Source organism: Diaphorina citri, unplaced genomic scaffold, assembly GCF_000475195.1.
Source record: "Diaphorina citri unplaced genomic scaffold, Diaci psyllid genome assembly version 1.1 scaffold578, whole genome shotgun sequence".
Classification (NCBI taxonomy): Eukaryota; Metazoa; Arthropoda; class Insecta; order Hemiptera; family Psyllidae; genus Diaphorina; species Diaphorina citri.
Window position 1 is genome coordinate 1 of NW_007378012.1, and position 22,225 is coordinate 22,225.

At 41.4% G+C, this 22,225-nt stretch overlaps 1 protein-coding gene and 1 non-coding gene across 2 annotated transcripts; both read right to left on the bottom strand.

Annotated features, from left to right (window-relative positions):
• Nucleotides 1–1,403: 1,403 nt before the first annotated feature.
• Trnaa-ggc lies at nucleotides 1,404–1,475 on the bottom strand. The gene has a single exon. It is a non-coding gene; the product is annotated as a tRNA-Ala (tRNA).
• Nucleotides 1,461–14,114, bottom strand: LOC113467890 (kielin/chordin-like protein). Its single transcript, XM_026824362.1, has 8 exons — nucleotides 14,002–14,114; nucleotides 12,307–12,483; nucleotides 4,692–4,859; nucleotides 4,238–4,515; nucleotides 4,054–4,069; nucleotides 3,238–3,405; nucleotides 2,785–3,062; nucleotides 1,461–1,484 (listed from the first exon to the last, which is right to left on the bottom strand). The coding sequence occupies exons 2-8, from the start codon at nucleotides 12,374–12,376 to the stop codon at nucleotides 1,461–1,463; spliced, it is 1,002 nt and encodes a 333-aa protein (XP_026680163.1). The 5' UTR covers nucleotides 12,377–12,483; nucleotides 14,002–14,114.
• Between the last annotated feature and the right edge of the window lie 8,111 nt (nucleotides 14,115–22,225).

Consider the following 22,225-nt stretch of genomic DNA (forward strand, 5'->3'; position numbering starts at 1 on the left):
AAAAAAAAAAAAAAAAAAAAAAAAACATGAAAATGCTTTTAACGTCATAATTGCTATCATAGACGAAGACAAAGCAATCGGTGGTGATACACTCGTAAAACAAAACACAAAAGATAAAAACAAAACCTGACAATGAGATAGAAACCCAATGTTTTCGCAAACAAAGGACGAGAAAGAACAACCAACCTACACAACAACACCCACAAGAAAAGGATCAAAAGAAATATTGATGAAGTAATGGATGACCCCGATAGAGACCAAGACACAAAAGAAAAACTACTCTAGGAGAAAACTCTATTGATGAAACTTTTCAATGAAGTTAATAACGACTTCTTAAACAAACATAAAGAATTCAGAGGTGAATAAGACCTTACAAACAAACATATTAGAATGGAATTTGAAAGATAAACAGAAAATAGCTTTCAGTATGAATGAAAGAAAAATGGAAGAATGAGTATGGAAGAGTGTTGACGGGTTTGGAGAATAAAATGGACTCTCTTTCCAGTTAATAAGGTAAAAAAAAATGGAGTTTTGTTAAAACATGATTGGTAAACAAGTCCTCATTTGTTATAGGGTGCTTTCTAACACAATCTTGAATTCACGATTGGTATTTGGTAACTAAGTAAATCCTCATTTTGTTATATGTATGTATGTTGTTCTTTAATGGGTTGTCTAATGGGTCTTTTGTTAGACGAGGAATTTGAACAATAGGGTGGTTTTAAATATTCATAAATTATTCAAACCAGTCATGGAATGAGTACACCTCTTGGTCTATGGTCCCCTTATTTAATAGACCTTAATATGTGCTAATTTAGAAAATTTATGCGCTAATTTAGAATAGAATACTTACCTATACCTTGTTTATCCTGCTGGGATAGGAATTTAGGTGAAGTTTCGACGTTGAAGAACAGAAAAAATGAGGAACTAGGGTATTTTTCTTTTTCTTCTACGACTTCTAGATCCCGAGATAATATACCGATTTTAAAAATACCGGTATAAATCGTAATTTTTACTAACAGGGGTGGATACTTACTTTCAATACACTGGGCACAACAGGCTCCTGGTAGCTTGACCAGCTTCATGTGAGGGGGGCAGGGGGTGTTCATGGGGGGGCACACCTCCATGGAACACCGCGCCCGGCCTTTGTGTTCCTTTATTATTACAATGTAAATGCTGTTTCTTTGTGTTATTATGTTTATGTCACAACTTTGGTGCTCACTGCAGCATTTGTAGGATTTTCCCAATATCTCAATAATCCTCAAATCCAATGTTTACCTACCATGCTGGCACCGGTCGCTATGCGCATTTATTTCTATGTCATAGCTACTCATTTTCCTCACGAGGCTGAGTGGGCCCCGTGACGGCCAGTCACGGAATCAATCATTTGCATGATACAAATTTCTTGACCCCGCCGGGAATCGAACCCGGGTCTCCCGCGTGCCAGGCGAGCGCAGTGACCACTACGCCATGGGAGCTGACCCATCCTGGAAATAAATCGGGAATTGGGGAATTACAGAATATACCTTGTTTATCCTAGTAGCCTCCGTTGCCGAGTGGGTATTACACTAGGCTGACTAGGCTTTCACACCAGAAAGGTTTCGGGTTCGATTTGGGTCGAAGTTTTTAGTTTGGGGTGCACTCAGCCTGAACTGACGTCATCATCAAACTCAGAGTTTTCTTCTACGACTTCTAGATCCCGAGATATATCGATTTGAAAAACATCGGTAAATGGTAATTTTTAGTAACAGGGGTGGATACTCAGATCGATTTGAAAAACATATCTGAATTTGGGGTGCACTCGGCCCAGTGAGAACACTTGACACTAGAGAAGCTACATTCATCGAGCAGGAACCAGTGATGACTTTTACCTCAGTAAAAGAAGGCTTTGAGTGATGCAAATTCGCAAAATTGTGAAGAATGAAGAAGCTTACATGACTCACTGTAGGAATTATTCGGCAATAGCCTGTTGAATGCACCAATTCCCATTGTTCTTTATGGTAGATCGCTAAAGTTCAGGAACAGTTAGGCCTTGCCTAACATTGGAAGCGTAGACGCGCTTTTAGTAGAGCGTATAATCGGCTGTAATAGACTCTCTATCATTTTCATTGATTTGGTTTTGCAACCGACTACGCGCTACTAAAAGTTACACCAGCCTAGTTAGCTTAGTTGGTAGTGCGTCTGCCTTGTAAGCGCTAGGCCGCGGGTTCGATTCCCGCCCGGGGCGGATTTTATAAAGGAATACATAGTAAAATGATTTGACTTGGACTCGAACCACCAACCTCCAGATTTCAAGTCCAACGCGTTATAACCACTGCACCACTGAGGTTAGTAGCAAAGTAAAATAAATTTCAGTGAGCGCCTGTAAATTAAATCTAAATATGCAATGTGCCAGTTTTTTTCTGAATCTAATGAATCCAAAAAAACATTACTCGGATTTTAGAATCATCTGTATTTGGTTAATTTTCAACTTCAACCTTTATTTGATTTTGTGGGTAATTAATATAGGCCCGTTGGCGCTTCGGACTCTTGACGTTTGTGCACCTCCCGATCCGCCTGGTTCTCTTTTCACCTCAAAACCCCAAAACTTCAACTCACTTTTAAACTTAGCCGGTGCGGACACCTCAAGGAAGCTGTTCCCGTCCCACAGGACGAAAAAAAAAAAATGTTACACATCTGATGATGATGATGACGTCAGCTTTTCGTGCTGTTATTAAAAGTTACACATCTACGCTTCCAATTTCAAACAAGAAAAAAACCTTTTACAGTGACGTTTTCCCCTCTTACCTGATAAATCTTCCCATTGTACGTGCAATACTTGGGCAGCTCCACATCTGTCGGGCAAGTCGAGCAGCACTTCTTCGGACCGCCCGGAATAATCTGGTCCGGCGGACAGTCCAGCACCGGGCACGTTTCCCGGCTGCACACCGAGGTGGCGTTGTGGCACGAACATTTGGTGCAGCGGTCGAGCTGGAACTTCTGGCCGGAGACGTGAAACTCCTGGCCCAGCGTGCAGGAGGTCGAGAGGAGCGAGTTGTCGGCGTTCTCCATGATATTGCGATGTCCTGAGGGAGAGGAGGGGGAGAAAGGAGGATGGAAATTATATTAAAATCTAAACAACGGAAAATCAAGTTGGAGGCTTCCACTCCATGAACCTTACCTCCTAATGGTCTCTAACCTCCTAATGGCCTCTAACCTCCTAATGACCTTTAACCTCCTAATGGCCTCCGGCCCACTCACCTGTACACTGGGGACAACACTGTCCCGGCCTCCACTCCATGAACGTAGTCGGACAGGCCAGGACAGGACAGGCGCGCTTCACACACGTCAAGTGTCCGCGAGCACACTGGCATTTGAGACAAGAGTCTTCCACCAGCGTCGCGTTACGGCCCGATACGAAGCGGCACCCTGGAAGCAGAGAAAATTTGATTAAGCGTTAGGTCGTGGGTTCGAGCCCCGTCCGGAGCGAACTTCATAATAAACAGATAAAGTTCGCAAAAAGGACCTAAGGTAAGGGAAATTCCCTTCATGTTACCAAAATTTCATCCAAATCGGTTAAACTTTTCGAGAGTTATAGCGAAATACGAGACAAACTCAGTACAAAATCGTTAAAAGAGTTAAAACTTGAAACTCTTGCGAGCCTAGTTAGCTTGGAAGGTAGCGCATCTGCCTTGTAAGCGCCAGGTCGCGAGTTCTAGCCTCGCCCGGAGTGAACTTTATCCTCGACAGACAAAGTTCGGTCTCAGAACGGCTTGCTTTTTCCTATCCTGCCCCTCCTTCTCTCTTCGGTCTCGAAACGGTAAGACATCCGTTGTGCGTTGTTACAGTACCCTCTATCTTCTATCACACCTCTTTTTTTTAGTGAACTGAAGACTCAGCCAAAAGGACCTTTAAGGGGCCCTTAAGGGGCCCTTAAAGGACCGGTCGGGACGATAAGACCTTTAGCAGTTACAGTTCCCTCTGTCAAACCTCTTGGAAAAAAAACCTCCCTCCGTTCGATCAACAATGAATCATGAATATCAAGACCAAATCGCTTTTGTCTGGATCAAGAATCACTTTGGATCAAAATAATCTTGTTAGACAAAAGACTGATCCAAGTGATCAGAAATCACTTTCTACTCCGATAAGTATCTTTTGTTCTAGATCTGAAAACAATCGTGCTGTTATTAAAAGTTACACATCTACGCTTCCAATTTCAAACAAGAAACAAACCTTATACAGTGATGTTTTCCCCTCTTACCTGATAAATCTTCCCATTGTACGTGCAATACTTGGGCAGCTCCACGTCGGTCGGACAGGTCGAGCAGCACTTCTTCGGACCGCCCGGAATAATCTGGTCCGGCGGACAGTCCAACACCGGGCACGTTTCCCGGCTGCACACCGAGGTGGCGTTGTGGCACGAACATTTGGTGCAGCGGTCGAGCTGGAACTTCTGGCCGGAGACGTGAAACTCCTGGCCCAGTGTGCAGGAGGTCGAGAGGAGCGAGTTGTCGGCGTTCTCCATGATATTGCGATGTCCTGAGGAAGAGGAGGGGGAGAAAAAAAGGATGAAAATTATATTAAAATCTAAACAACGGAAAATCAAGTTGGAGGCCTCCACTCCATGAACCTAACCTCCTAATGGTCTCTAACCTCCTAATGGCCTCTAACCTCCTAATGACCTTTAACCTCCTAATGGCCTCCGGCCCACTCACCTGTACACTGGGGACAACACTGTCCCGGCCTCCACTCCATGAACGTAGTCGGACAGGCCAGGACAGGACAGGCGCGCTTCACACACGTCAAGTGTCCGCGTGCACACTGGCACTTGAGACAGGAGTCTTCCACCAGCGTCGCGTTACGGCCCGATACGAAGCGGCACCCTGGAAGCACAGAAAATTTGATTCGATCAACAATGAATCATGAATATCAAGACCAAATCGCTTTTGTCTGGATCAAGAATCACTTTGGATCAAGATAATCTTGTTAGACAAAAGACTGATCCAAGTGATCAGAAATCACTTTCTACTCCGATATATCTTTTGTTCTAGATCTAAAAACAATCCTATTTCTAACTAAAGTGTAATCAGATCGACCTCAATTCGAAATGAATGAATAAAAAGTAGGTAAGTAACTCCAGGATAGGCAAGAAACTATGTAGGTAAGTACGACTGTAATCAGATCGACCTCAATTCGAAATGAATGAATAAAAAGTAGGTAAGTAACTCCAGGATAGGCAAGAAACTATGTAGGTAAGTACATACATATATCGAATGTTAATGAAATTGAGAGCTGTTTTTCCTTTCTTTGCTTCTTTTCAGGTCTCGCTCTTACGGGAAACTAGCGACCTCTTTCTGATAAATCATGCCACAATTTCTGTAAGTTTACTTACCTACCAGGAAATTTTTCGTGAATCTATCTTGGAATTGTCAATCTCGTGTTATAAAAACTTTGGTATAGTTTAGATCCCAGTTTAGATTCCGGGAGGGAAGAACTTTTCGGTCCCATTCTGACAGGATAAACAAGAATGCCTATCATTCTCTATTCTATTAAATGTTAAACGATTACATCCATCCATTCTACAGAGGAAAAAATCTCACAATGAAAAGGCTAGCGTGTCAAGTATACGTAATTTCTGAAACAATTCTCACAATAAATAGGTGTCTAATGTCTGTAATAATATTTATTACTGATTTGGGGAATTTTTGAGAAATAAAATTCAGCCCCAGGGGACTTATACATTTTTCATTGACTGACTCATAGGTTTGGTGCTTCCCCAATTTTAACCCAAGATAAAGTTAACGTCACTATATGCAACAGCTGAGTTCTAAGGTCTTATCCTCCCGAAAGTGAACAGAGAAGGAAGACAGGATAGGAGAAAGTGACTTGTTCTGAGAACTAACCTTATCTGTTTTGGATAAATTCCACCCTGGACGGAAATCAAACCCGCGACCTAGCGCTTACAAGGCAGACGCACCACCCTCCAAGCTAACTAGGCTGGCACTAAGGTTTGTGGTGACGGGGTTTTGCCCTCCAGCTCCACATTCGGATTTCGGTAAAAAGATACCTCCTCACATGGACCTCAACCTCACCCAGCCGGAGTGTGGCCGGGAAAAGTGGCCGTAGAAAAGTGGCCGGGAAAAGTGGCCGTGGAAAAGTGGCCCAGCCGGAGTGTGGCCGAGTGGGATTCAAGTCTTTTAATTCAGTCAGTCAGTCTTTACACATCTCTAGTATTTAGTTTTAGTGTGGGAGCATCGCAATTTCTATTGATTTGCTGTGTGATTTTCCTTTGATCGCTGAATTACCTACATACGTACCTAACTTTCAAAATTCCACATTTTTATTTAATTCTGATTTAACTGGGGGGGGGGGGGGAATGTGGCCGGCATCAGCAGAACGCGATTGCTTGATTTATTGGCACTAAAGTTTAAATAGAGTTATTCGTTTTTTACTTTTTTTTTAGCTTATATTCGTTTATTATTATTATTATATTTTTTAGCCTTCTATTTTAATTCAAAAAGACAAACCCTAAAACAGCGACTATCTTCTGTTCTATTGTGCTATTCCCAAACAAAGAACGTAAAATAACAATAATCGATAGTTACCTATCAATAATCAATAGGTACCTATCAATGGTTACCTATACCTACCCATTATTTAACATTCGGGTACACAAAGATCAATCATTTGAAATGATTATCCCTCAATCAATAATAACATTTCATAACTAAATGTTTTTAAAAATGATTCCTTCTTCTTTTTTTTTCTTTTAATTTTAGAACCTAAAAATTCTTCCATGAAAAAAATAATAGATTGTATGGGGTAATGCTAAGTGAGGTACACAAATTACACGATTATCTATTACCTATATGTAGGTATAGGTACCTATTTATTACCTATGTTTTATTACCTATTAGGTACCTATGTTGAAAGAATTAAGAGCGGGATATTATTTTCAATCGGTGATTTTTCGGATAACTTGTGTGAAATTGATCTATTTTTTCCCCCCAAAATCTATGAAAGTGAGTTCAAATAAATCATAATAATATGACTGGAATAATAGTCGTAATTACAGTCATGTGTAAAGAATTTTAAGTCTATTTAATGACAGGTATTGAAGACCATTTTTTTTTTTTTTTTTTTTTTTTTTTTTTTTTTAGGTTTTGGTTTTTTTTTGGGGGTTTTTTTTTTTTTTTTGGAGTTCCCTCTGTCAAACCCGTTGTTACAGTTCCCTCTATCAAACCCGTTGTTACAGTTCCCTCTGTCAAACCCGTTGTTACAGTTCCCTCTATCAAACCCGTTGTTACAGTTCCCTCTGTCAAACCCGTTGTTACAGTTCCCTCTATCAAACCCGTTGTTACAGTTCCCTCTGTCAAACCCGTTGTTACAGTTCCCTCTATCAAACCCGTTGTTACAGTTCCCTCTGTCAAACCCGTTGTTACAGTTCCCTCTATCAAACCCGTTGTTACAGTTCCCTCTGTCAAACCCGTTGTTACAGTTCCCTCTATCAAACCCGTTGTTACAGTTCCCTCTGTCAAACCCGTTGTTACAGTTCCCTCTATCAAACCCGTTGTTACAGTTCCCTCTGTCAAACCCGTTGTTACAGTTCCCTCTATCAAACCCGTTGTTACAGTTCCCTCTGTCAAACCCGTTGTTACAGTTCCCTCTATCAAACCCGTTGTTACAGTTCCCTCTGTCAAACCCGTTGTTACAGTTCCCTCTATCAAACCCGTTGTTACAGTTCCCTCTGTCAAACCCGTTGTTACAGTTCCCTCTATCAAACCCGTTGTTACAGTTCCCTCTGTCAAACCCGTTGTTACAGTTCCCTCTATCAAACCCGTTGTTACAGTTCCCTCTGTCAAACCCGTTGTTACAGTTCCCTCTATCAAACCCGTTGTTACAGTTCCCTCTGTCAAACCCGTTGTTACAGTTCCCTCTATCAAACCCGTTGTTACAGTTCCCTCTGTCAAACCCGTTGTTACAGTTCCCTCTATCAAACCCGTTGTTACAGTTCCCTCTGTCAAACCCGTTGTTACAGTTCCCTCTATCAAACCCGTTGTTACAGTTCCCTCTGTCAAACCCGTTGTTACAGTTCCCTCTATCAAACCCGTTGTTACAGTTCCCTCTGTCAAACCCGTTGTTACAGTTCCCTCTATCAAACCCGTTGTTACAGTTCCCTCTGTCAAACCCGTTGTTACAGTTCCCTCTATCAAACCCGTTGTTACAGTTCCCTCTGTCAAACCCGTTGTTACAGTTCCCTCTATCAAACCCGTTGTTACAGTTCCCTCTGTCAAACCCGTTGTTACAGTTCCCTCTATCAAACCCGTTGTTACAGTTCCCTCTGTCAAACCCGTTGTTACAGTTCCCTCTATCAAACCCGTTGTTACAGTTCCCTCTGTCAAACCCGTTGTTACAGTTCCCTCTATCAAACCCGTTGTTACAGTTCCCTCTGTCAAACCCATTGTTACAGTTCCCTCTATCAAACCCGTTGTTACAGTTCCCTCTATCAAACCCGTTGTTACAGTTCCCTCTATCAAACCCGTTGTTACAGTTCCCTCTATCAAACCGTTGTTACAGTTCCCTCTATCAAACCCGTTGTTACAGTTCCCTCTGTCAAACCCGTTGTTACAGTTCCCTATATCAAACCCGATGTTACAGTTCCCTCTATCAAACCCGTTGTTACAGTTCCCTCTGTCAAACCTCTTAACAAATAAAATAAAAATCTAAGGAAGCCCCTCTGATAAGTGTTCGCGGGGCGCTTGTGAGCATTATCTGTACCAGAAACTTGTCGGCAAGAGTTTGGCTACACCCTGTATGTATTGGAACTTTAGAACCAATAAGTTTAATTTTGATGGCTAGGGAACTCTTCACTGAAGACTAAAGAGTACGCTTGTGAGCAAAATCTGTACCAGAAACTTGTCGGCCAGACTTTGGCTACACCCTGTATGTATTGGAACTTTAGAACCAATAAGTTTAATTTTGATGGCTAGGGAACTCTTCACTGAAGACTAAAGAGTTCATTCAGACATCTGGGAACAATTTATCTCCGGTCGAGGCCTAGACCACCTGTCTAGAACTGAGTTCAGATCCATCTGACGCGAAAATAAATACGCCTTACAGGGTGACTGAAAAGTTCCGCGATTGAAAGAGGAATGAAAGAATGGGAAAAGTGATTGTTTCAGGCCCGTTGTTATCCCGTTTTTATATCAAGGTAATGACACAAGTGCTGTTTTTCACAAAGTTTTACATAGGTAATATTCGAACTCAGTGGTGTTGTGGTTAATTGTCAGCTTCGGATGTGAAGATTGGTGGTTCGAGTCCAAGCTATTGAAATATTCGAAATGTACCTACGTATTTATTAAGTGAGGGAAGCTACATTAAAATATGAAAAGTGATTGTTTCAGGCCCGTTGTTATCCCGTTTTTATATCAAGGTTAATGAAACAAGTGCTCTTTTTCACAAAGTTTTACATAGGTAATATTCGAACTCAGTGGTGTTGTCGTTAATTGGACAGCTTCGGATGTGAAGATTGGTGGTTCGAGTCCAAGCTATTGAAAGTGATTGTTTCAGGCCCGTTTTTATTGTAATGAAACAAGTGCTGTTTTTCACAAAGGTTTACATAGGTAATATTCGAACTCAGTGGTGTTGTCGTTAATTGGACAGCTTCGGATGTGAAGATTGGTGGTTCGAGTCCAAGCTATTGAAATATTCGAAATGTACCTACGCATTTATTAAGTGAGGGAAACTACATTGAAATATGCTTAACACAATGAAAAATCCACATTATTTTCCGTCTTGTTTTTCCGATTAATACGATTTTACCTAGTTAGCTTCTAGGAATTTCCATCTGTTTAATAGGTATTTATTTCTGTTTACTTATAAATGTTCATTATATTAATCTGTATGAATATGTGCTATTCTGTATTGTATAAATACTTAGGTAGATTTTTGTATAGCTACTAAAATATGCTTAACACAATGAAAAATCCACATTATTTTCCGTCTTGTTTTTCCGATTAATACGATTTTACCTAATTAGCTTCTAGAAATTTTCATCTGTTTTATATTTATTTCTGTTTACTTATAAATGTTCATTATATTAATCTGTATGAATATGTGCTATTCTGTATTGTATAATAGGTACTTATAAATGTTCATTATATTAATCTGTATGAATATGTGCTATTCTGTATTGTATAAATACTTAGGTAGATTTTTGTAGCTACTAATATACAAGAAAATAAATAATATATATTTATACTTATGAATACCATTAGTGCTCACAATCAATGCAGATTCCTTGCATATTTTGCTGATCTCTTGCAAAGAAGATAATATTGGATGGTTTAAAACAAAGCATGGTATTTACTTTGTTTCTCATTCCACTGGGTTTTGCATTAGATTTAGAATAGAATAGAATAGAATATACCTTGTTTATCCTGCTCGAATGAGACTAAAAAGTCCCTTTACCCCAGCAGTCTAAACAAGGTAGAATATTCCCGAAGTCATAACAGAAAAGTTCCTGGACCAAGAAAGAAGAGCGGGGAGGTTTTTTAGCGGGTTGAGCGGCCAGGAATGGTGCCACAGAAGGGCGAAACACCATACCCTGAGCCGTGACTCCAGCATACCCTCCACACCATGCTGGAGATGTCATAAAGATTTTTCCTCCTCATAAAAAAAAGGTAGAATATTCAGATTGGACAGTAATTTTTGACGGCCATTTCAAATAGATAATCTGTCAGTTGATCCTTTAGTCTCCTACATCGTTAGGTGAGCTCTGTGCTCTGACCTTGCTATTTAAGACACAACATGTTTGTGGGAACCAATCGCGCGGAATGTGGTCGCTATTCCCCTCTCACCAGGAAATCCAGGATGATTGACAGTAAGGAAGACTTGCATTTGATTGGTTCATTAGCTGATCTATTATCTGATTGGTTCATTAAATGATTGATTGTCTCATTGATTTATCTGATTTTTAATTCATTTGATATCTGATTGATTCATAGAGCCAGGATAGAGTCGATTGTTTTCGAAATTCCGGATCTTTGAAGTTCAGTTGTGATACAGGGTAAACTTGAAGTAACTAGTAGGTAACTATAGAAATTATGGAATTGAAAAGTAAGGTATCTAAGTAAAGGAATCCTGAAATTGGAACGTTAAAAAAAGAAGAATAGAACAAGGAATAGTAAAATTAAAATCCAAAGCACTAGCTTACTTGCCTATGGCTAAAGGAACCGTGAAATTGAAACGTAAATAAAGAAGAGGAATAGAATAAGGAATCATGAAATTGAAACGTAAAGTCCGGTCTCTCCTGACCACAAAGTTCAGGACTATAAGATACCTAGTTATAAAACCATGTTACAGTATAAACAAAAGGCAATCTCAGTGATTAAGTTGAAATGCACTACCAACTAAGCTAACTAGGCTGGCGCATTAGATTTAGTGGGTTTTGTATTGATATTGTATTTAGTAGAGATGCGAAATCCCAGTCCCAAGGTTGATTTAATTCATTACAATCAAGTCCGCCCTGGGAGTTGAATCTTTTAATTCAGTCCACTTCGGTCTAGAAAGTTCTCCTCTTTCTTTGACTTAATACATTTATAAATGTCCAAAACTTTTGAACGGATTTGCCAACACGAAAGGAAAACTGAAATTTCTTGTCAGAGTTGAAATCCCTTCTCCTCCTTCTCCTTCTCCTCCTCCTCGAAAAAAGTGATTTGTAACTGTCTGGGTCACCCGTCCACATACACACCAAGCTCCCGGTAACTGTACACAGGGGACACCCTGTATATATCGAGTCAGGTGGTCTGCCTTGTCTTGTGCGCTTTTATGCCATGTTCCCGAGATTAGGCTTCGGACTATGTAGTCCTCATGATCAGGAACGGAATTTTTGAGGAACGCTCTTACGAATAAGGAAAGTAAAAAGGTATCCCAAAAAAATATTTCTCCTGTCTAACTGTCTCCTAAAGTGCGTCCAAAGTTTGACTATTTGTGGACACACCTTCAGATCCTGTCTTCCTTCTCCTTCGTTTTCGGGACGATAAGACCTCAGTGCTGTTGTTAGAGTTGTCTCAAACCTCTTGAAAAAAAAAAGGAAACTTAGCCCTTTTCCTTGTCTCTAGTAGGAGACAAAACGGCCAAGTTTCAAGGTCAAAAAGGCCTGAAAGCCGAAAGACAAAACTAGGAAGCCGAAGGCCACATGTAGAAGGGCGAAGGCCACATTTAAGAGGCCGGAGGCCACATGTCGAAGGTCGAAATCCACATGGCGAAGGCCGAAGGTAGCATTTAGGAGGCCGAAGGCCATATATAGAAGGCCGTAAGGTCACTTACCTGGACAGGTCGGGCAGCATTGTCCGGGGCCGGGGGGTGTGGGGTGTTTGCACGGCGCGTAGCACTGCATCTCAGTCTCCGTCACTACGCCGGCCTTACACGTGAATATCCGGCACGGGTTGTCTGGATCTGTCCACTCCGAACCGGACTCTCGAAATACGCCGTGATGAACGCAACCTGTCGGACAAGGGGATGAAAGTGAGAATAACGCAAGAAATATACCCGAAAAGGGTAAAGGCAAAAACAGGACAAGGGAAAGTGAGAAGAACGCAAGAAATATACCCGAAAAAAGGGCAAAGAAAAGCTAATTTACTGATTTTAAAAGATTTTTGTAAAACAGGGACATGTGTTAAGAAGAGATGATGAAAGTTTGATCAAGAGTGTTTGGGAAGGAGAATTAATAGGGACGAGAAGAAGAGGACGATGAAAGTTTGATCAAGAGTGTTTGGGAAGGAGAATTAATAGGGACGAGAAGAAGAGGACGACCAAAGCTGAGATGGTAAGACCAGATCAAGAGAGACATGGCCAGTCTAGTTAGCTTGGTTTGGTAGCGCGTCTGCCTTATAAGCACTACGCCGCGGGTTTGATTCCCGCCTGATGCGGATTTTATTCTGAACGGGACCAGATCAAGAGAGACATGGCCACTGGCCAGCCTAGTTAGCTTGGTTTGGTAGCGCGTCTGCCTTATAAGCACTACGCCGCGGGTTTGATTCCCGCCTGATGCGGATTTTATTCTGAACGGATAAGGTTCTCGGAACGGCTAGCTTTCTCCTATCCTGTCTTCCTCCCATCTTCGCTTTCGGGACGATAAGACCTTAACAGTTACAGTTCCCTCTGTTAAACCTCTTTAAAAAAAGTATTTAAATTTAAACTCTTTGTTTAAAACTTTAAACGGAGCTCCGACAAGGGTAAAGGTCCAAACTCACCTTGGCACTTTCGACAGCAGCCATCTTTCTCTTTGGCCTCTAACAGTTTGTGACAGCCCTCCTGGGTAAAGGAAAACAGGACAAGGGAAAGTGAGAAGAACGCAAGAAATATACCCGAAAAAAGGGCAAAGAAAAGCTAATTTACTGATTTTAAAAGATTTTTGTGAAACAGGGACATGTGTTAAGAAGAGATTATGAAAGTTTGATCAAGAGTGTTTGGGAAGGAGAATTAATAGGGACGAGAAGAAGAGGACGACCAAAGCTGAGATGGAAAGACCAGATCAAGAGAGACATGGCCAGCCTAGTTAGCTTGGTTTGGTAGCGCGTCTGCCTTACAAGCACTACGCCGCGGGTTTCATTCCCGCCTGATGCGGATTTTATTCTGAACGGATAAGGTTCTCGGAACGGCTTGCTTTCTCCTATCCTGTCTTCCTCCCATCTTCGCTTTCGGGACGATAAGATCTTAGCAGTTACAGTTCCCTCTGTTAAACCTCTTTAAAAAAAGTATTTAAATTTAAACTCTTTGTTTAAAACTTTAAACGGAGCTCCGATCTCTCTACAAACAAGGGTAAAGGTCCAAACTCACCTTGGCACTTTCGACAGCAGCCATCTTTCTCTTTGGCCTCTAACAGTTTGTGACAGCCCTCCTGTCTTAGCAATTACAGTTCCCTCTGTTAAACCTCTTTTAAAAAAGTATTTAAACTCTTTGTTTAAAACTTTAAACGGAGCTCCGATCTCTCTACAAACAGGGGTAAAGGTCCAAACTCACCTTGGCACTTTCGACAGCAGCCATCTTTCTCTTTGGCCTCTAACAGTTTGTGACAGCCCTCCTGGTTGGGACAGGACTTCCTGTTGCACTCGACGAAGCCATTCTGAAACAGAGAAACAGAAAGTATAAGTATACAATAAGTATAAGTATACAATAAGTATAAGTAGTGCTTTATTTAGACTGTCAGTTTAGAACAAGTTGTTCCATTATACCAACAGAAGGGTGGACTTTAGGATTTTATCCAAGAGGGTTATAATAATAATAATAATAGACTCTTGAGTGGAAGGTAACCACTAGGCGAGGTTAACGCCGGAGGCGTTTTCTACCACCTAACCCTCTTAGAACAAGTGGTTCCATTATACCGATAGAAGGGTGGACTTTAGGATTTTATCCAAGAGGGTTATAATAATAATAACAACAGACTCTTGAGCGGAAGGTAACCACTAGGCGAGGTTAACGCCGGAGGCGTTTTCTACCACCTAACCCTTAGAGCTCCATTATTATGTGGTAGTATAAGTAGTGCTTTATTTAGACTGTCAGCTTTAGAGCAAGTTGGTCCAACCAAAAGAAAAATGGACTTTAGGATTTTTATTCAAAAGAGTTGATAGGGAGAATATTTGGTCCAGTCGCCCAGAACTCAGAACTCTGGAGAAGACTGGTTCATGAAGGACTTTGCCCCTTGCGGCCCGTCAGAACCCGGCAATAGTATAGCAGCAGAGTTGATATGGAATAGCTATCTACTGTTAGAACATTATTATCTTCATTATTATGTATTCATTATTATATGTACAAAATCTCAAGTAAATGAGGATAAAATTCCATGCCTCGGCTGGGATCGAACCCACGCCCTCCCGTTTACCCGGCGAGCGTCTTGACCACTACGCTACCGAGGCAGGGTTGATAGGGGAATATTTGCTATTGTCACCCAGAACCGAGAACTCTGGAGAAGACTGGTCCATGAAGGACCCCCTTGCAGCCCGTCAGAACCCGGCAATAGTATAGTAGCAGAGTTGATATGGAATAGCTATCTACTGTTAGAAAGGTGACTTATCCTCCCGTAATCGAAGAGAAAATGGAGACAGGATAGGCTAAAGCCAGCGGTTCCGAGAACGAACTAGTTCCGTTCTGTAATGGACAGTCGTGTGATGTTCCCTACCCAAAAAGCCCACTCAGAGGTGTGGGGGCAACACTCCCAAAAGGGGGACTTTTTTCACTCCTATATGCTAGCAGTAGTATAATAGAAACAAGGTAGAATATTCTATTCTAATCTAATATTTCTAATAGGTAGGTGTAGGTACTCATATTCAATTTAAACCCAACTATTATGGAGATCTTCACAATTAATCAAATCATTAATCAAAACAAACAAAAACCACGAGACCTGGACACGACGACTAAGCTACATCCGGTAGGCTAAAGCCAGCCGTTCCGAGAACGAACTAGTTCCGTTCTGTAATGGACAGTCGTGTGATGTTCCCTACACACTCAGAGGCTTAGGTGTGGGGGCAACACTCCCAAAAGAGGGACATTTTTCATTCCTATGCTAGTATTAGTATAATAGAAACAACACTGAGGAAAAAACTAGGGTGCCGGCAGCCTAATCTGGTGACTGGGCTCCGGCATTCCAATATTGAACTCTATATCGGGAATCTCGACATTATAATATAGCATTTCAACAGCCTAAATCAGGGGAAGTAACCCAATAATAGAGTTCTTCCACCCTAAACTTGTGGCACCCTGTCACCATTTTTGTCTACGCACAATGAACACGCAAAAGAGGAGAGGGAGAGGCAGATTGTGGGAAGAGAAAGAGAAAAGAAAAAAAAAGATCGTTATTATTCGTAAACGGAGATTGCCGAAAAGGGAGTTTTGGGGGTTGGGACTGGGACTGGGTATTTTGAGTAGGGAGTGAAGGTAGAATATTCTATTCTAATCTAATATTTCTAATAGGTAGGTGTAGGTACCCATATTCAATTTAAACCCAATTATTATGGAGATCTTCACAATTAATCAAATCATTAATCAAAACAAACAAAAACCACGAGACCTGGACACGACGACTAAGCTACATCCGGTCTGGCGACAATCACGTCGGGTGACTCACGACCATTGTGTCCACAGGTAAAATTAAACCATTAAGCCGCTCGGATTAAATAGAGGAACAATTAAAACTCCGGTAATTTCCTTAATTACTTTGGACACATGTGCCAGAGTCGTTTCTGCTCCTCCACAAGTGCGCTTGCGTAGTGGCGCTACCTAAAGGTAGGTTTAGACGAAGCGAGTCTACTCGCGCATTTACCTCGCTTCCGCTCCCTCGCGTCGTGTAGATGGACACATGTGCCAGAGTCGTGTGGCGGGCCAAGTTCAGGAATTACCAACGAATTTTAGATGAAAGTTTACTTTTGTCTGATGGCCACAGTCTAGTTAGCTCGGTTGGTAGAGCGTCTGCCTTGTATGCGCTAGGTCGCGGGTTCGATTCCCGCCCAGGGCGGATTTTATCCTGAACGGATAAGGTTCGTTCTCGGTTTTCTCCTGTCCTATCTTCCTTCTCTCTTCGCTTTCGGAACGAAAAGACCTTAGCAGTAATAGCGAAGAGGGAGGATAGGATAGGAGAAAACCGAGACCGAACCTTATCCGTTCAGGATAAAATCCGCCCCAAGCGAAAATGGAACCGGCGAATTGGCGCTTACAAGACAGACGCACTATCCTCCAACTAACTAGACTAGCAAAAGGCACTTTAATAAGAAGAATCTCAACAAATTCTTCAGGAACTTTGGCTCTCATTTTCAGCACATTGATGTTTTTAAGCCCTGTTTGGAGTCTCTGCACTACTGAAGGGATATACTTTCTACCCAAGTACCTGGGTAATTGTATATACAGGTATAGATATACCTAGGTAATTTTTATAAGGTATCTAGGTAATTGTATGAATATACCTAGGTAGTTTGTTTATACAATTGTATACAAAGCATTCGGTAATTGTATGATTATTTCTTTTAGATTAAAATTAGGAATGTAGAGGATGTCTCTCTAAGTCTCTATTGTATCTCGGAGTTGAAAATACAAAGTCTTCATTATTAATAGTTCCTTATTAATACATGGTTGAAAATGGTTCCTTTAATTATTTTAAACAATCACGATTTTCCCATAGTTCACTGTAAGCATGTGTACGTGTAGTGCCGAATATAAAGGCGCGACAGTTTTGCGGCGAAAATTCGACGCGCATGACACACACAGGCGCGGCAGAGATACGGTAAAACGGTCCGTCGAAATTCAATAGGTAATGAACCTCAGTGGTGTAGTAGTTAGCACGGTGGACTCGTGTCAGGAACGGAATTTCTGAGGAACGCTCTTACGAATAAGGAAAGTAAGAAGGTATCCCACAAAAATATTTCTCCTGTCTAACTGTCTCCTTAAGTGTGTCCAAAGTTTGACTATTTGTGGACACACCTTCAGATCCTGTCTTCCTTCTCCTTCGTTTTCGGGACGATAAGACCTCAGTGCTGTTGTTAGAGTTCCCTCAAACCTCTTGAAAAAGAAAAGGAAACTTAGCCCTTTTCCTTGTCTCTAGTAGGAGACAAAACGGCCAAGCTTCAAGGTCAAAAAGGCCTGGAAGCCGAAAGACAAAACTAGGAAGCCGAAGGCCACATGTAGAAGGGCGAAGGCCACATTTAGGAGGCCGGAGGCCACATGGGGAGGGCCGAAGGTAGCATTTAGGAGGCCGAAGGCCACATATAGAAGGCCGTAAGGTCTCTTACCTGGACAGGTCGGGCAGCATTGTCCGGGGCCGGGGGGTGTGGGGTGTTTGCACGGCGCGTAGCACTGCATCTCAGTCTCCGTCACTACGCCGGCCTTACACGTGAATATCCGGCACGGATTGTCTGGATCTGTCCACTCCGAACCGGACTCTCGAAATACGCCGTGATGAACGCAACCTGTCGGACAAGGGGATGAAACTGAGAATAACGCAAGAAATATACCCGAAAAAGGTAAAGGAAAACAGGACAAGGGAAAGTGAGAAGAACGCAAGAAATATACCCGAAAAAAGGGCAAAGAAAAGCTAATTTACTGATTTTAAAAGATTTTTGTAAAACAGGGACATGTGTTAAGAAGAGATGATGAAAGTTTGATCAAGAGTGTTTGGGAAGGAGAATTAATAGGGACGAGAAGAAGAGGACGACCAAAGCTGAGATGGTAAGACCAGATCAAGAGAGACATGGCCAGTCTAGTTAGCTTGGTTTGGTAGCGCGTCTGCCTTATAAGCACTACGCCGCGGGTTTGATTCCCGCCTGATGCGGATTTTATTCTGAACGGATAAGGTTCTCGGATCGGATAGCTTTCTCCTATCCTGTCTTCCTCCGATCTTCGCTTTCGGGACGATAAGACCTTAACAGTTACAGTTCCCTCTGTTAAACCTCTTTAAAAAAAGTATTTAAATTTAAACTCTTTGTTTAAAACTTTAAACGGAGCTCCGACAAGGGTAAAGGTCCAAACTCACCTTGGCACTTTCGACAGCAGCCATCTTTCTCTTTGGCCTCTAACAGTTTGTGACAGCCCTCCTGGTTGGGACAGGACTTCCTGTTGCACTCAACGAAGCCATTCTGAAACAGAGAAACAGAAAGTATAAGTATACAATAAGTATAAGTATACAATAAGTATAAGTAGTGCTTTATTTAGACTGTCAGTTTAGAACAAGTTGTTCCATTATACCAACAGAAGGGTGGACTTTAGGATTTTATCCAAGAGGGTTATAATAATAATAATAATAGACTCTTGAGTGGAAGGTAACCACTAGGCGAGGTTAACGCCGGAGGCGTTTTCTACCACCTAACCCTTAGAGCTTCATTATTATCTTCATTATTATGTATTCATTATTATATGTACAAAATCTCAAGTAAATGAGGATAAAATTCCATGCCTCGGCTGGGATCGAACCCACGCCCTCCTGTTTACCCGGCGAGCGTCTTGACCACTACGCTACCGAGGCAGGGTTGATAGGGGAATATTTGCTATTATCGTCCAGAACCGAGAACTCTGGAGAAGACTGGTTCATGAAGGACTTTGCCCCTTGCGGCCCGTCAGAACCCGGCAATAGTATAGTAGCAGAGTTGATATGGAATAGCTATCTACTGTTAGAAAGGTGACTTATCCTCCCGTAATCGAAGAGAAAATGGAGACAGGATAGGCTAAAGCCAGCGGTTCCGAGAACGAACTAGTTCCGTTCTGTAATGGACAGTCGTGTGATGTTCCCTACCCAAAAAGCCCACTCAGAGGTGTGGGGGCAACACTCCCAAAAGGGGGACTTTTTTCACTCCTATATGCTAGCAGTAGTATAATAGAAACAAGGTAGAATATTCTATTCTAATCTAATATTTCTAATAGGTAGGTGTAGGTACTCATATTCAATTTAAACCCAACTATTATGGAGATCTTCACAATTAATCAAATCATTAATCAAAACAAACAAAAACCACGAGACCTGGACACGACGACTAAGCTACATCCGGTCTGGCGACAATCACGTCGGGTGACTCACGACCATTGTGTCCACAGGTAAAATTAAACCATTAAGCCGCTCGGATTAAATAGAGGAACAATTAAAACTCCGGTAATTTCCTTAATTACTTTGGACACATGTGACAGAGTAGTGTGACGAGCCAAGTTCAGAAAAGACGAACGTATTCTAAATGAAAGTTTTTTTTTGTCTGCACGTACTTTGCTTAGAATCGAGAAATTTTCATCTCTCTTCAATTTAGACTATTTAGAGATTTGATATTAGAGGGAACTAAAACAGCCAATCTCTTATCATTCCGAAAGCGAAGAGCGAGAAGTCGGGATAGGAGAAAGCCAGCCGTTCCGAGAACGAAACTTATCTTTATCTTTTTAGGATAAAATTTGCTCCGAGCGCGAATCGAACTATCGCTTACAAGGCAGACGCGCCACCCTCCAAGCTAACTAGGCTGGCAAAAGGCATTTTATAGGAGCAATCTCGACAAATTTACAGATTTCTTCAGGAACTTTGGCTCTCATTTTCAGCACATTGATGTTTTTAACCCCTGTTTGGAGTCTCTGCACTACTGAAGGCATAAAGCACCCAAGTACCTACCTGGGTAATTGTATACATAAGGTATATACCTATATCCCTTTTATATATGTAGATACCTAGGTATATAGATATACCTACCTAGGTAATTTTTATAAGGTACATAGGTAATTGTATGAATATATGTAGGTAGTTTGTTTATACAATTGTATATAAAGCATTCGGTAATTGTATGATTATTTCTTTTAGATTAAAATTAGGAATGTAGAGGATGTCTCTCTAAGTCTCTATTGTATCTCGGAGTTGAAAATACAAAGTCTTCATTACACTTTGCAAAAGTTACTTATGCCAGCCTAGTTAGCTTAGTTGGTAGTGCGTCTGCCTTGTAAGCGCCAGGCCGCTGGTTCGATTCCCGCCCGGGGCGGATTTTATCCTGATGGGATAAAGTTCGTTCTCGGAACGGCTGGCTTTCTCCTATCCTGTCTTCCTTCTCTCTTCTACTACGGGACGATAAGACCTCCGATGTTTACAGTTCCCTCTATCAAACTACTTTGGAAAAAAAGGCCGTATCTCGCAAGTTATACAATTTTATAGGTATTCTTTTCATCTCGGAGTTATAAGTACAACTTTTCTAGCCAAGTAGGTATCTCTCGAATAGAACTGTTGCGCTGACTCAGGTGAGGTTTCACAGTCAGAGAGCAGAAAAAACAAGGAACTAGGGAATTTTTCTTTTTCCTCTACGACTTCTAGATCCCGAGATAAATCGATTTCAAAAATACCGGTGAATCGTGAACTTTGACGTCACGGCATACGCTCCCGTAGGCGATGACGTCACATCAAATGTCCCGAGCAAAGCTCCCTCGCAGGCAACGCATTAATGTGTTTGTGCGCATACGTTTCTGCGCAGTTCTTTCTGCTCCTCCGCTAGCGCGCTTGCATAGTGGCGCTACCTAACGGACGAAAGACACAACTGCGTAAAGTCTGACGTCACACATCTTTGAACTCTTTCATTAGAACGGAAAATAAAAATTGAATTTTCGACCTTTTACAGTTATTTTTTCGGAGTTTTGACCTCGGATTTGGATTTTTCCCAACTTTTTACATAAGAATTGACCATTTATTTATAATTTTTGGTTATTTTTTCGGAGTTTTGACCTCGGGTTTGGATTTTTCCCAACTTTTTACATAGGAATCGACCATTTATTTATAATTTTTACCCATTTTTTGATGTGCGAGGAGGAAACGAGTTTTGGTGCGCGAGTAGACTCGCTTCGTCTAAACCTACCTTAACGGACGAAAAACACAACTGCGTAAAGTCTGACGTCACACATCTTTGAACTCTTTCATTAGAACGGAAAATAAAAATTGAATTTTGGAATTTTTACAGTTATTTTTTCGGAGTTTTGACCTCAGATTTGGATTTTTCCCAACTTTTTACATGGGAATCGACCATTTATTTATAATTTTTACCCATTTGCAACTGCTCCATTGTAGAACTTTATATTCATATTCTATTCTTACATTGGAGTTATACATTCTGTTCTGGGCTGCGAAATGTTCTCATGGACAAACATAACATCTTCATTAGAGATTTTTCCTCTTGTTAGAAACAATACCCCACACGTAGTTTCAGTCAAGAGGTTCTTGTCACTTGCAACTGCTCCATTGTAGAACTTTATATTCATATTCTATTCTTACATTGGAGTTATACATTCTTTCTGGGCTGCGAAATGTTCTTATGGACAAACATAACATCTTCATTAGAGATTTTTCCTCTTGTTAGAAACAATACCCCACACGTAGTTTCAGTCAAGAGGTTCTTGTCAGTGGTGTGGGGTGAGCTTTCCAGAAGGGGAAGCTATAAACCCATATACAGTATGCCGATCTGCTGGTGATCTCACATCCATATTTACGAACAAAATATTAGGTACCTACCTATTGGCTGTCACCTAGTGCTCAAGCATCTATTCGAAACATCTGATTGACCAAAATTTGTTCAAGACTGACTTGAGCATTTGGAACTCATGCTTCAGTGTAGCTTGAGATTGAGACTCTTGAGAGACATTATTCTGTTCATAAATATGACCCTTATTCGAAGCCAGGCTGAATAATAACTCATTATTTTCGGTAAGTGGTAGTGGAGGCAGGAGAAGAAACCGTAGAGAGGAAAGGAAGGGATGC